This window comes from Schistosoma haematobium, chromosome 1, assembly GCF_000699445.3.
Source record: "Schistosoma haematobium chromosome 1, whole genome shotgun sequence".
In the NCBI taxonomy this organism is placed as follows: Eukaryota; Metazoa; Platyhelminthes; class Trematoda; order Strigeidida; family Schistosomatidae; genus Schistosoma; species Schistosoma haematobium.
The window spans coordinates 8,029,936-8,047,028 of record NC_067196.1 but is presented as its reverse complement, the minus strand read 5'-3'; the positions used below and the strand labels follow the sequence as shown (position 1 = coordinate 8,047,028).

Below are 17,093 nucleotides of genomic sequence, written 5' to 3'. Positions count from 1 at the left end.
AGCCGGTGATCATTGATTGGTTCATACGCCATTTGTTCACTCAGGATACTGGAGTCCATGTGCACCATGGGTTTGGAATCAGGGTTTCCCAACTCCCCTAGATGGACTCTTCATGTCCACCAACCCGGTTAAAGCTCCGGATATTCGCTTTTTGTCCTCTCAATTTCGTAAACAACACCCCCGCCACGAGAAGACAATGAGTAGGACTTCCCTAGCAAAGGCTATATACGCGTGGCCACGTGAGAACATTTCAAGAGGAAGAGCGGACTCTACCCACTCTCTGCCGTACCAAGGCATTTGGGGGCAACATGGAATACTGTAGTGAACAAGAACACGAGTGGAGACAATCGATTATATTTGACATGAAATTACAGAGCATCTCACTAAAATCTGAGAACTATCATATAGTAAATAGTTAATTTGACAAAATATCAATCCATCGTTTCAAACTTAACTGAAATGCTTTTGCAAATATCAGTCCATTTTTTCAGATTTCATTGTCTTTGCATTTTCATACTAATTGCGTTCCGTTTTCGTTCTTTCTTTATTGATCTTCTACTGAAATACATTCTATGCCTGACCATCGTTACATACTACTTATGTGGATATAAGTAACCCACACCACAATACTAGTTTTACCTTTTATTGATTTAAAATAACGTAGTTATTCATTGTATCTAATCTATAATTAATTGTATATCTTATGAGTATATTCTTTAACTCATAAAAGTTAACAATATGCTTACAGATAATGAATACATAATAGATGGTAGAGAAGATTTGTAATTCAGGTGGATAATATAAATGAAGTTTTGTTCTTTGAGCTGGAATGTTTTGGTTAAAGAATAATACTCCATGAAAATACACATTACAATGAATGCCTTATTCAATGATCGTCATATAAGAATGGACTTATGTATATTCTACATACATACATACCTATATATGTATATATGAACAGATAAATAGATAAAAACCAATATCCGGAATCCGTTGAGACTTTGAATCTGTAAAAAAAACAGAGAAAAAAAGAGGGAGAAAAAAAATACAATTTTCAACTTCCTGCTCACTATATTATAGACAATAATTATTGTTGTATTAAAGTAACTTTTACATTTCCTGTCTGAAATTAGGAACCTAAATAAACTGAAATATTTACTAAATTAGTCGGTTTAGATAATGATGATAAATGATGATTAACCAGTAATGCTATAGAATATTCATAAAGGGTTGTCTTAAAATGAGAACATTAATGTATCATTTGTCATCTTTTTTTGGGGGGGGAGGGAGTGTATTCAATAGTCTGCTGAAAATCTTTGATCATAAAAAGCATATCATATAAAATGAGTTAATTATTATGGGAAATTATGAATAATGAAGTCAAACTATGTCTGTTATGAGATAGGTAGTAACGGTCAAATCCCGAGAGCTGGGGTGTGGGTGCGCACTGCTGAGGAGCCCCACAATAAGACGAAACTGCCATCCAGTGCTTCCAGGTTTTCCATGGTAGCCTAGTTTTGATCGACTTATGAATTCAACTATTAAAAAAATATTTGCTTTAAAAACGTTTTGGTGACTGATAGTACATATTTTTGAGATGTATTGTGTTGATCATATCGTTCAGAAAAATGATTTAAGCTCCACGAGCAAACCATCCAGTTCGGAATGTGTTATATCAAGCCCATATGTGTTATTCTAGCCTCTGAACAGAATAATATATTCATTCTTCTCAAGCTACATTTTCACCTTGTCACTTATTCGCTGTATGAGTGTTATTCGCTTATCATATTCATAACGTGTCTGTAATTTATTTTTGTTTGACTATAAATGTAGAGTCATGCTTAGTTAAATCAAGTTGGCTGACATACTTTCTCCGATCCGTTTCGTTTTTCTCTCTCCCTTTTTGCTTTGTTTCTCTGAATCAACAATTGTATGAAATATACGTATTCAAATGTCACGTATTTGACTTATTTAACTCGGTTATTCTTTAACACGACTTAAGTTCATAACTATAAACAAGGATTAGTGGCATGTATATTTCTATGACAATTACTCATACAATCTAACTGGAGTCAGATTTTGGAACACTCTGAATTTAATAGAACAAGTAGATGTTGAATAGTAAGATATAAACTAATCTAGATTTTCTACAGTTTACATCATGGGTTGATCTTAATTGAACTATAGAGGTTATTTCTTCAATTTTTGACTTCAAAGAGTGATGACCCACTAAATGAGTATTTCTTAGCAGGTTAATTCTCTTAATAACGTTATAGATACACTTGAGAATATTTAGAAACTAAGAAATCAATCATATTGAGAAAGGGTGTGTTGTTTATAGTTAATTCACAAGAATGAGATGAGCAAAGACACTGCGGTAGTAAGTGAGTGAAGTGGAAGAATATATGCATGAATATGTACATTATTTTTATGAGTGCGAATCAATTTGCGAGAAAACTTATTGATTTTCTGTTTTTACCATCGAAGGTATAGATAAAGATCAAGATATAGAAATGCATTCAATCAGACTGACATATACGTAATCATAATGCATCAAATATCTAAATTACAGTTAGTAGGAAATAAAAATATAACAGGCTTTTCTTGACCTCTCTTATGTGACTTTGCCAAAATAGGTCATACAAATAAAAAGTTGAGGAAGATTTACTGTAATAGCCTTCTTCCACGACATTAATCTGTTTGTTTATGTCTATGTTCAAAAATGTAGCAACAACAACTTATATATGAAAAGAAAAGTGAAAAACTTACATAATATAAGGAGATTAGTACAAGTCAAATTGGAGTGCGATAAATCAACCACTGAAAACTAGGGAACAATGGACAGAGTTTTCATGCCAGCATAGAACTCCTCCGTAGTGTACATTTATGACCCTACTAAAAATCATTCTCTGGATCTCCAGGTTTCATGGAGAGATAAGTGATTTAGCATCTGACGATTTGAATCTTGAACTTCATTCAGTTTGAGATATTATGGACTGTTTAATAATTTAATAATTCCAATTGTTGAAATCATGAGTCAATTAAACTAGACCACAATAAAAAACTTAGAATCACTGGGTGGCCGTTTCGTTCTATTGTGGAACTCCTCAGCAGTGCACATCCACGACCTCGCCTCGCCAGACTCGAACCCAGGACCTATCGGTCTTACTCGCAAGAGCTTAACTTCTAGATCAATGAGCCAGCATCCAACGGTGTTAATGTTTAACTTTAACTAATCCACGAAATTCTGCAACATATCCACCATTGTCATCAGTGAGTTACTATCTCACAATAGACCTGGTTGAACTCCACTGGTCACTGCTTTTCACTAGAACTCCAGGATATACCTCTTGAAGCCAGTCACAAGTGAGCATATGTTGATTAGTATCAGAAGGGGGTTTGTTGATATTATAGTAATTTCAATGGTTGGGATCATGAGCCAATTGAAGCTAGATCATTATGGAAAACCTGGAAGCACTGGATGGCCGTTTCGTCCTATTGTGGGACTCCTCAGCAATGCATATCCACGATCCCGCCTCGCGAGATTCCGACCCAGAACCCATCAGTCTCGCGCCCGAGCGCTTAACTATTAGACCACTGAGCCAGCATCCAACGGTGTTAATGTCTAACTTGACTCATGACCTCAACCACTGAAATTACTACAAACCCCTTTTGATACTAATAATTTAGTGTATGGGGTATGCAAATTATTCAACTATTAATGTTGTTAACAATCTTGATTGTGTGTATGTTTATGAAATATCTGATGTAAGTAAAAAAAGAAACTCAGCTTAAGACAAGTTTTTTTCCTCACTAGAAAATCATATGACGGGGCTAAAAAAAGAGCAAAATTACATTCTTTTACTGATTGTGGTTCTTGCGTAAAATTATTTCCGTTTCTAACTCTATATAATGACTATTCAGAGTCATAGTTGTGTTTTTTTTTTGTATTTTCGGTTTACCACTGTGATATTTTATTCGGTACATTGACTTATTCGAGTGTGATATTTTACTCAAGGGATGATATTCTTCAATTAATTTAACATAAACTATATTCACAATGATAGACAGCATGTGATCTTCTTATAATTCTGGGTATTTCTTTTTATCATTGTAAATGTGGTTTTATTTTGATTAATAATGAAAAAGATGTACAGTCAATATATAAATGAGTGTATTTTCGACTAAGTTCGTCGTCGCCGTCGTCTCCGTCATGTCTTAGGTTTCAATAAATCTTCACTTGTACCAATCTTTGTGTTCATATTTTGTATCATGGAAGTCGTAATGATTCCTCCTTTAACAAGTATAAAAGTAATAAATGATACCAACGAAACAATTAATAATAACCGGAAATAACTATTGATGACGTAATCATGATAATTGACAACTAGTATAGGGGTTGTGGAGATTATTAAGTTTTTGATTGAGATCATGGATCGTGGATGCACACTGCTGAGGAGTCTCACAATAGGACGAAACGGCCGTCCAGTGCTTCCAGGTTTTCAATTGTGGTGGTCTAACATCAATCGGTTCATGATCTCAATCAAAAACTTAATAATCTCCACAACCCCTATACTAGTAATCAACATGTGCTCACTAGTGACTAGCTTCGTGAGGGAATTCTCGAAGTTCTAGTGAGAAGCCGTGACCAGTGGAGCTAATCCTTGTCGACTAGAGACAGGTATCTACCTCAGTACAACGGAAGTTGGTCGCGCAATTTCGTGGATTGGTTGATGTTAGAAACTATCACCATTGGATGCCGGCTCGGTGGTCCAGTTGGTTAGGCGTTCGCGCGCGAGACCGAAGGCCCTGGGTTCGAATCCCGCGGGGTGCGGGATCGTGGATGCGCACTGCGGAGGAGTCCCACAATAGGACGAAATGGCCGTCCAGTGCTCCCAGGTTTCCAATTGTGGTAGTCTAACATCAATCAGTTCGTGATCTCATTCATAATAATTAACAACTAGTTATAATAGAAAATATTTACAGTTATGGGGGTAGGTTAGGGTGGCAACATTAATTTCTACTTAAGTTTTTCAATAGTATTTATTCAGTATAAATTTGAATTTAATTAATTATGATTCTTTGAATGTTTTCCATATCAAGCTTCCAAAATTTATTTCATAATAAAGTTGTAGTGGTAGTCATTTTTGTGAATGATTTAAAAATGTTGGTTTTCTTTAATCTCCTGTAAAGTAGTAGGATTGTACCAAACGTTTGCCGTTTTGAACAATAGATTTTAGAAAAAAAATACATTTGTATGGTATTGTGTTGTTTTATAACGATGGTCGTCTTACTGACAAAGTAAACTTGAATGAGAATGAAAGATTTACTGGTAAATCATAGAGCTTAGGTAATACAGGCTAACTAATGATTATAAGCTAATAAAGGGATCGAGGATGCACGTTTTCTCTTATCTGAGACTTTTCAGCTGGAGGTACTTACATCTCACAGTTGATGTTCACTCTGGAACTCAAAACCGGTACTGTTCGCTTCTAACACTCCGCTCCCGCATTATCCCCATAGCTGCTGAGTCCAAATAACCACCAGCTTGTACAATGGGATACAGGTACATCCAACTGACGAGTCCCAAATAGAAAGAAACCCACGTCCTGGATTCCACTACTAGTCACTATCAATGTTTGCTTAAAAAGCTTGTGACTTAAAGCTATATCGAGGCAATCCACACGGGATGTACATATGCCAACATGAGACTGATCAATTGCAGTACTAATTAACAATAGGAAGATACAAGTAAAACAACACCAAGTGGATTTAAACTTTACCCCATTGCACATGCAAATGGCTGTCGGGACTCAGTCGGTGAGTAGATAACGTGATGGTGTTTGAAGCGAACGGTACTGAGTTTGAGTCCCGGACTGAACATCAAGTCTGGGATGCAGGTACATTCAACTGACGAGTCTCAAATAGGACGAGACGCGTGTTCTGGATATTCCACTGCTAGCCACTATTGATCTTTGCTTAAAATATGAACAGATATCCAAGAATTATTTGAATTAATTCATCAAATTATTCATAACAATAATTCTGAATTAAATTTCAAATGTCTGATACAAAACTAGTTTATTGGATTAATTACTGTATTTTTTTCTGGTTTGTTTTAATCATTGACTTGTTGTAGTGTCGGTTATTATGTTAAGCCTATATACCTTATTCTAGCTTTAGGACAGCCCATTCTACTCATTCTACTTGAGTCACATTCTGACCTTGTTAATTATTTGCTTATCAATCTTGACTGTTTTATATGAGTGCGTAGGTGTATGTACATTTCTTATCCCATTACTCATCATATGTCTTTAAATTACCTTTGCGTAACTATAAATATTGACTGACGCTTGGTTAAATGGGAGTTTGCTTACCCGCCATCTCCATTCTGTGTCGTTTCTCTTCTCTCTATTCTATTAGTTTTATATACAAAATATATGTATTCACAAGTCCATTCTCGTTATTCAACTTATTTAATTCCGTTATTGAGTAAGGCGCTTTAAGTCCCTGATTATATACGAGGATAGGCGATAACAAACATTCATACAATCTAATTAGAGTCAGTAACGGGTCACTAAAGTGGAGAACTCTTTTGACAACATCGTTCGATCTAAATGACGATTAAATAACGGGCCTCACATTGTAATTGTCTGAATCTTTGAACTTTTCCTAACATGAATTGCATTTCAATTGAGATATGAGTTTTGTCCCATAGTATATCTCCTTGTTTGTTTATCATTGGAAACGTATTCGTTTACAGTTTTCAATAAATGTTTACTTATAATAAATGATAGTCTCTTTATTCAATGTTATGTATTAGATCGCACTAAAGAATTATTAGCGATACTATAATTTATGAACGAACCAATCAGATTTAAGATTTAAGAAAGGCCTTAGATTTTGATGCGAAATTCACTCATTCATTTGACTAAATAGCATTTTGACATTGTATCTGATGTTAATTCGTGATAAACATCCTAAATCTAACTCGTAATCTTAACATACAGCTGTAAATCCCAATTCTGATTCTTCATATTTATTCATGACCTACTACTAAGTAGACATTATCAAGGTCAATGTAGCGTCAATCAAAGGTCGTCCATAAATTATAGTCTTACTTAATTATTAACTAAAAAAGACAATATTTTAATTTGATCCTATTTAATACTTAATAAGTCTATATTCCAACTTGAGTGTACAGAAGACGTGTTTTCAACAATGGTCACTTGACAGATATCTTCACCTTCAACATCACATAACATTGAACACTAAGACAAATATGAGACAAGTACACATCCAATGATAATGGAAGATAGTGGCACAATGTCATGAAGTGATCAAAGTTGGAAGTATTTACCATTGGGTCCCATCTTAGTTTAAAGATTATGCTCTTACATCAAGACATTTTTATCCTGAGTTTGGTCTGTGGTAAGATCGTGGATACAAACTGCTGAAAGATCTTATACTATTACGAAACAGCTGTCTGGTACTTTCAGGTTTTCAATAGTTGTCTAACTTAGGTTACTTCTTGATCTTAATAACATTTGGCAATGTCCATATCCCCCCCCCCATACTGATAGTAAAGTTTCAAATCACACAAATTTTAATGAACTAATCACATTCAAAAAACATTATTTGGAAACTTGATGAATAAAATGTACAAATCAACTAGAAAAGAAGTATAAACATGGAGTGCACTTCGATATTGTTCAATTAAGAAATGACACATGCAGTTAGATTGAGGATTTCCTTGAGAAGACTAACAACAAATTATCTGTATCTGGGTTATCAACAATCAAAGATTTAAGTGAAAATTACAAAATATTAAGAAACCATATACTAATAGGAATGTGTATCAGCATAATCATCAATGCATTGCATTCAACACAATTATTATCTACCATGGTAACAAGCTTTTGATGGAGTTTTGTTCTATGAGCTGGATGGTTTAGTCGTGAAGCTTTCATTGTTTTTCTCAAAGACATCATCAGCACAAACTTCAGGTAGAAAGCTTTACGACCAAACCATCCGGCTCATAAAACAAAACTCCATCAAAATCATCCACCTGAGCTACAAATCTCCATCATCTCATAGTAACAAGCTAAATGGAATAACGTTCTACAATGATTTGTATTTATTTTACATTCATCATATAGACTTTGTTAGTTAACATGAAGTTGATCACATTGATATGATTAATTGTTGAAGATACTTCACTGATACCAAAAAGGGATTAGCATATATGTGTATTTATATAAACGTAATGAAATACAAAGTATCTTCAACTAGCGGATTTGGATAAATTAGATTATTTACAGGTAAATCTGTGGTTATTACTATTTATGTTTGCTGACATAAGTAGTATGTAACATCAATCAGAAGTGGATTGTCTGGTCGCAGAACGTTAGAAAGATCGAATTGAAGAGAATGAGATTGTAAACAAAGAGTAATTGTAATAACAATGAATCAAAGATAAAATTTGAGACAATTGATGGAAGACTTGCAAATGAATTATTTTATATCAAAAGGGCGGATATTATAGTAATTTCAATGGTTGAGATCATGAGTCGATTAAAGTTCAATGGACTCTCGCGAGGCAGGATCGTGGGTGCGCACTGCTGAGGAGTCCCACAATAGGACGAAACGACCGTCCAGTGCTTCCAGGTTTTCCATGGTGGTCTAGATTCGATTGACTCATGATTTCAACCATTGGAATTTTTTATGTATGGTTTTTTATAATTTACGAAAGATTTCCATAATTTTGCATTGAGTAGGAAATCGTTTTTCCCACCGGAATATTCATTCATTACAAATCGAGTCAAGAAGTGGATCACAATAGTAATCTAATTGAAAGATGTGTCACAAGTTAACATAATTAAACAAATCACTGCAATACATGGAATCATTGTGTCAAAAATTTTGTTCATTTCAGTAGTCTGTAGTTCTCTATCAAATTTGAAGATCCTCAGTTTAGTCTCGAGTAAAATTAATCAATATTAACAATCTCTGAAGCAGGATAAAACCCACTCATCTATTCGTTCCCTTTAATTCTTAATTGTTCTTGAGCTCCATTCAATTCATGATAATAATAAAAAAAACTGACATAATACTTTCATGACATGATAGATGGTTACAAAATGTCTGTCATAATGAAATGATTATGTAATCGAATATGTAATATTAACTATTATTTCCTGGTTTTGTCACACAGTAAACGTTGATCAACTGTTGGTTGTCAATCATAAAATTAGGAATAATATTTAATTGTTTTTTATTTCAGTCTGAAAAAGGAAATAAAAATCAGAATTTTACTTTTACTTTGAGAACATAATTTATGAAAGATAGAATTTTAGGGGATTATTTCAATAAACTTATTTTCAATTGTTGAGATCATGAGTCAGTTGAAGTTAGACCACCATAGAACACCTGGAAGTACTGGAAGGCCGTTTCGTCCCGTTGTGGAACTCCTCACCAGTGCGCATCCACGATCCTGCCCCCTGCTATATTCGAACCCAGAACAGATAGGTCTGGTGCGTGAACGCTTAACCTCTAGACCACTGAGACGGCACCCAACGGTAAGTCAGTTTGTATGATGCTGAGGAGTACCATTTTACGACGAAACGGCCGTCCAATGCTTCTAATTTTTCCGTGGTGGCCTGGCTTCAATTGACTCATGATTTCAACCATTGAAATTACTATTATATCCACAAAAACCCTTCTGATATTAAATTTATTTTCAACAAAGAACATTTTACTGATATGGAGGATGTTGAATACTGTTTAGACACTGAATTGATCATACTGATAATATTTGTAATGACTGGTTCTATGTCAAACCTACATATGTTATTCTAGCTTTTAGACAGATCAATCTATTCATTCTTCTTAAGCTACGTTTTGACCTTGTCAATTATTCGCTTAATAATTCTGACTGTTGTTATATGATGGTATTGTGTCGGTGGTCATGTTAAGCCTATACAACTTATTCTACCTTCTGAACAGGCCAATTTATCCATTCTTCTCGAGTCATATTTTAACTTTGTTAATTATTCGTTTATCAATCTTGACTGTTTTTATATCAGAGTATGTTTGTGCATTTCTCATCGTATTCATCAGATGTCTGAAAGTTATTTCTGTGTGACTATAAATGTCGATCAATGGTTAGTTAAATTGAGTTAGCTCACACGCCTTCTCCACCGATCGTCATTTTGTTTCGCTTTACCCTCTCTTCTTTGCTACTTTTGCTATGTCTCTCTGATTGTCTGTTGTGATCAAAGATTGTCCAAATATACGTATTTATAACTTCATCCTCGTACTTGAGTTATTTAATTCGGTTATCCATTAACGTGATTTAAGTCGATGATTATATACGAGGATCGGTGACATGTATATTTCGATAACAATCAATCATACGATATTACTGGAGTCAGATCTTGGGTCACTAAAATCTTATGTGTTAATTGCTTGCCCCATTCATTACATGTCTGTAACTGAATTTTGTCTGAACATAAATATTCATTTACATTTGATAAAAACGAGTTGTCTCACTCGACGCCTCCGCTGCGCGTCACTTTGTTTCGCTTCACTTCGTTTCTCTGATTATTTGTACGAATCAGTAAGTGTGTGAAATATACTTATTCAAAATTCATTCTTGTATTCGGCTTATTCCGTTATTCTTTAACTCAAATTAATTCGATAAGAATATATGAGGTTTGGTGGCTTCTGATCTAACTGAAGTCAAATTAAAGGGTTATTAAATATTCATGTGTTCACTAGTGACTAACTTCAAGTGAAAATTTCCAGTGTTCTAGTCAGAAATTGAAACTAGTGGAGTTCAAACATATTAAGTGAGAACCATTTACCCACCGAGGACAACAAATGATTGCACAATGTGACAAGTCAATTGAACTTGGACATATAAACTATTGAATGCTTTCTCAGTAGGTTGAATGTTAAAACTTCACTTCGAAACCCGTTGCTTCTGCGTTTGACATCAAATGAGATCATAGATGTGCACTGTGACTGATTTTAGTTCATTTCTTCCAGGTCTTCAACAGTTGTCTACTCTAGATCAATTTCCAGTTTTAATAACCTTCTTGAATCTGTACAAACGCCTATACTAATAGCCAAATAATAATTGGATAAAAACATAAAAATATTCTCGATCCTAAATCACAAATACCAAAGACTAATTTTTTACCGATATAAGTGAGGGGGGAGGTTTGTAGAAACTGTAGGATCTTAAATAAATTTAAAAAAACTGATCTCATCTAGACAATCACTGACAACAACAAAGCACCAAACACATGGTTCATCCTATTATAAAGCTCTTCAGTAATGAGAGCCTATAACTAATTTTCCACAAATCATTACTAAACATGATATATATATATATATATATATATATATATATATATATATATATATATATAAACTCAACAACCTTTACAGCCCTATACAGATAATTATCATATGCCCACTAGTGACTAGCTTCAAGATAGATTTCCTAGAGTTCTAGTAAGAAGTCATGACCACTGAAGTTCAACCGTGTCTGTTATGTGACAGTCACTAACATAGGGTAATGGTAGACGGTGACACAATATCATGCATTAGTTGAAGTTAGACATTAACACCGTTGAGGTTAAACATTCATGTGTAAAAACCGAAGGTCTTAGGTTCAATTGCTGTATGATCACTGATGAGAAGTCCGACAATAAGACGAAACGGCCTTTCATGTACTTCTAAGTTCTCAATGATGGTCTAACATTGATCCATTGTTGATATTAATATATGTTTTCTTTCTTTCTTCTTAATTCTTTTCAATATTTAGTGTGCTACAAGTGCATGTCATCATCGTGATATGGATAATACTGAATGGGTTGAAAAATTTCAACAACGTATAAGATATCAAAGAAATTTTCAATGTTATATACATGCAACACATGAAGATGAAGCATTATTGTATAAATTTTATACATTCACATCAGTATTTCATGCCATATTTTGGCCTATTATATTATTTTTAATATCAAGTATTTGTTTATGTATTATTTATTTATTTGATAAATGTCATGTATGGACTGGTGATCAAGATGTAATTGTTTAATGCCAATTCAATTATTGATTGAATTCTTTTTCTTTTCTTTTTTTTCTTTTTTTGGCTGTTGATAAGATACACATACACACACACACACACACACCTAAAGTAACATGAGATTAAACTATAATTTTAAGATTAACATATTTTTCTCTTGTTTCTTTGTTGTTGTCATTGTTAATTTTCTTTTTATTTGTTTGTTTGTAAATAAACATTATTTATTAAATTCACTTGGTATTGTTTTACTGGTATCTTCTCATTGTTGTTTAGGACTGTAATGGATCAGTTTCTTGTTGACATATATGCATCCTGTGTGGATTGACTCGATATCGCCTTAAGTTATAAGCTTTATAAGCAAAGATGGATAGTGTTTGGCGATGGTATCCCGAATGTAAGTTTCGTTCTATTTGGGACTCGTTAGTGGATAATGCGATAGTGTATGAGGTGGATGGTACTAGGTTCAAGTCCCGGAGTGATCATCAACTCTGGAATTCAGGTACATTCAGCTGACGAGTCCAAAATAGGACAAAACGCACATCATGGACTCCACTGTTAGCTACTATCTATCTCTGCTTATATATGTGTATCTTAGTTTTTTTTACTGGTATCAAAAATTTATTTATATCGTAATTCTCTACATATTATAATATATTACTATTACAAACTGCACAACTTATATTTAAAATTAAGCCTGATGCATAGAAAACTGAAAAGTCAGTAACATAACTACAGTATTTTATAATCTAGATTGTTAGTCTAGAATGTCACTTTTCAATATCATCAAGTTAGTCCCTGTTAAATTATATTTCTTGTATTCTTTAAATAGAAATTATCTAAGTGTAAACAGATTGTTATTATGCAATTAATCAAATCTCGATTTTCTTTTTATGCATGGATACAAGCATAGAGTGTAAAATCAATTCACGCAATTGATAAGCATTACAAATCATAAAGTTAATGACTGTCGTCATACTAAAAATATTCCAATATATGATTATGAAATAGTAATCGATTGATATTCAGTATCCTTCAATAAGGATGCTCGGAAATGGGTGAGCATCATAAAAGCTGAGTGGAAAGAGATCTATATGAATTAAAACAAACATAAAAAGAGTATTATCAGAATGGGTTTTGTAGAGATTTTAGAAATTTCACTGGTTGAAATCATGAGTCAATTGTGAGAAGTCGTTACCAGTGGAGTTCAACCAGGTCTGTTGTGAGATATCAACTCACTGAAGACAATGGTGTGCAATGGCGCAACTTCGTGGATTGGTTGAAGTTAGACATTAACATCGTTGGATGCCGGCTCTGTGGTCTAGTCGGTTAAGCGTCTGGCACGAGACTGATAGGTCCTGGGTTCGAATCTCGCGGGAAACGGGATCGTGGACGTGCACTGCTGAGGAGTCCTATACTAGGACGAAACGGCCGTACAGTGATTCCAGGCTTTCTATGGTTGTCTAGCTTCAGTTGACTCATGATTTCAACCAGTGAAATAAAAAGAGTAATTTGATAATATTATAAAATAATATACCTGGTATACTGATTGAATTGACGTAATTAATCGAAAGCAAGCATCCAAACTATGATTTATCAGAATATGGTAGATACTTTTAATAGTTGAGTTCATGAGTCGATCTAAGCTAAACCACCATTGAAAACATGGAAGCATTGGGCATTCGTTTCGCCATAGTATGGGGCTCCTCAGCAGTACGCATCCACGCTCATGCACATACTAGTTGAACCCAGTACCTTCGGTCTCACGTGCAAACACTTAACCTGTAGACCACTTAGTCGGTATCCATGATTTTCACAACCATTCATCTATTGTCTAGAGAGGATTGACTCATGAACTCAACTAATAAAATTACTACAATCTCCATAAACCCCTATTCTAAGAATTTAGATACAAATTTCACTTAAATATTTAAGTTTTGCTGACACGGTTTTATGTAACTAAATGTGTAGTCTTAGGTTATACGTTATTTCGCATAACGAGTTTAGTGTTGATACGTCTCCAGAATACTCTGTGATCAGTTTGAAACCTACTGTTGTCCTCTTGTACTTGTTTTTTACATGCTGTTGCTGGATCCTTACGACGAACTCCAAAGTTTCAGATTCACTTAGATTATATGTCTTTTTAAGAGTAACAATGAATCTTCATATATTCGGATGAGTTGTACCACTGATTTAGTTAAAGCCATTATGAAGTCTCTCTCCGGCATTGTTTGTTTTAAGAGAGTCCGCCATAACCGAATTATGAACGTTCAACAGTGCAAAAGTCTTGTTGATCTCACAATCCTGATGTTTTAAAAATAATTTGTTAATATTTTGATTTCCTTTTTATTCTGTACATAGATTGATGACTTCAACGGACTGTCGAATGTGACTGTAACATCTGCTACCGCTAAAAAAAGTTACTAAATGATGGATATGCAAAGCAAACTTTTCATGTCATGTAACGTTATTGAAGGTATGGTGATATCTGTAGTCGCCGTATCGACTGGCTTAGATCGAATATTCAACACTGTTGTACGGCATATTGATAAACTTGTATAAATGTTGATAAAGCTGAATGTATTTCAACAGGTTTCCTCTTCTTATTTCTTGATCGATACTGACGACAAATATTGAGATCTTGTAGTGGTACAAAACAATTGTCTTGTAAATCATTTAACCAGCATTCTTGAACTGTGATTACTCCACAATGACGATAGATGTTTAGACTTAATAGAAATTGAAGACAGTTCACCCTGTCAATTAGTAATGACCCTAAACGTTTTCCTCATAGTGATGTTTTTTTATCGTCATTTAATTTATGACACGGAAGAACTTTACCTTGGTTCGTCATCCACCTATATAATATCTGATTATAAGCCTAATTATGAATAAATGAATTTCATGCCAACATCCTAAACTAACTTACCTTTAATTTCATTAATTCGTCCATAAATTATAGTCTCACTATTACTTACTTACCCCTTGTGAAGGAGCATAGGTTTCCCTCCAGCATTCTCCATCCAACTGTATCCTGAGAAGTCCTCTCCAAATGTTTCCAATTGCTATTCATCCTTTTCGTGTTTTTTTCCAATCCTCGACTTAGTATGTCCTCGGATCTTCCATTTTTCCTTTTCCTTTCAGGATTTCAACTTGACGCTTGCCTCATGATCCAGTTTGATTATTTCTTCAATATGTATGCCCTATTCATCTTCAACATCTTTTCCTAATTTTTGTTACAGTTGATAACTTATTTGAGTCTCACTACTAATAATCAAAGAAACAATATGATAGGTATGTAGTTAATAATGCAAAGATTGGATTAAAGCTGGATGGAAAGTTAATCATAAATATATATATTTTCTGTTCTATCTCAATAAGTAGAAAATCTGTATTTATGACGTTTCGTGACTTCATTTAAGTTACTTCTTCAGAGTAAATAAATAACTGAATTGAATAAATTTATATTTTATTATTATTATTATTATTATTATTAATATAATAGGTATTTAATACGTTAATTTATTTTCTTTTACCCTACCAAAGTAATTTATTCATGAACATGAAATTAGAAAAGAAACTAATCACAGCATTAGCGTGATCAGATAAATCTGTCAAATAGATGAACAAAATTTTGTCCCACTGTCATATATGTATATTTATTTCCCACCCCCCATTTCTCCATATTCAAATGAACGATCCATATTGTTCTAATGAATGTATCACTATGTTTAACTTGACCAATCTTCAACGCCGTCAGTAAATTTGATTGTTTGTATTGAAAACAAACAAACAACCAAACAGATAAACAATAGACTTTAAATCATTGACATGAAATTTAAAGAAAATGAAATAAATCGTATCAGAATAATTAAAATTCTGTTTATTTTGATGAATTTATATCAGTTGGTTATAGTTTAGGAAATTATATAAGTCAATTATGTAAGCATGTTCGGGATGTGATACTTTAGCTTGAAATATAAAATATTCCATCAGGATTGGGTTGCATAAGCACTTGAACTCATGATAGGGAGTGAAGTAGTTGAGTGTGTCGACCACTTCAATCATCTTAAGTGTTTCATCATCCTTTGTAGTCTGGTATTTGATGCAATCACAACACGGATACAAAAGGCTCGACTAGCTTTTGCCAACTTGCTTCATTTGTGAAGTAGGCGAGATATCCGTCTACCAAACAAACGATGGGTTTACTGTGCAGCAGTTCGTTTTGTCCTACTTTATGGCTGTGAAATGTGGCCGGTTAGAGTATAGGATATTCGTAGGTTACTATTATTTGATCATAGGTTCCTCAGAAGTATTGCTGGTAAACCCTGGGACCACCGAGCAAGCCATGTAGTTGTTAGGAAACGGGTAATGGGTAAGGATGGCAAATCAATTGATGACGTAGTGAAACTTCATCAGTTGAGTTGGCTGGGACACGTGTTACGTATGCCCAACCACTGACTGCCTCGACAAGCGATGTTTTATGGTTGGAAGAAAGCTAGAGGAAACCAGACCAAAACATGGCACAAATCCATGAAGTCACTGACAAGCGGAGTGAGCCATTTTGGTAGGTGTAGACTACGTGGTTGGAATCCGCGAGACGATAGCAACCGATGGTTAGAGTCCTTGAATGATCAGATCATTCATAAGTCTTGAGTCATGAAGGAATAGAGTATGACAGAGAATTGCTCGACTAGTAATATTTGTCTTTTGATTAGAAAGAGGCTCGTGAACTGATGAGAATTGAGATTCTTCGGTCACTATTCAAAGTTACTGAGTTATTTGTCAAAAAAAGGCCACTGGTTCTATAGATAATATAGATGAATAAGTTAATAACTATTGCCGCACTAAAAGTCTCGATCACAAAAAACTCAATACAATTCAAAAATCTGTTCTTTTTGAAGGTATAATAAACATTCATGCCTATCCTTTATGCATATACATACCTGCAAATAATTTTCTTCTTTCTTCAGGTTAATCCAAGAAATTAAATAAGAAA

At 34.1% G+C, this 17,093-nt stretch overlaps 1 protein-coding gene across 1 annotated transcript in view; it reads left to right on the top strand.

Annotated features, from left to right (window-relative positions):
* The window catches only part of MS3_00001764 (uncharacterized protein), a 37,584-nt gene extending 25,254 nt beyond the window's left edge, over nucleotides 1-12,330 (top strand). The window contains exon 2 of the mRNA XM_051209248.1: nucleotides 11,834-12,330. Coding sequence (XP_051073052.1) covers nucleotides 11,834-12,109 — 276 coding nt within the window. The 3' untranslated portion in view covers nucleotides 12,110-12,330. The remainder of the gene's footprint in view (nucleotides 1-11,833) is intronic.
* Nucleotides 12,331-17,093: the final 4,763 nt, after the last annotated feature.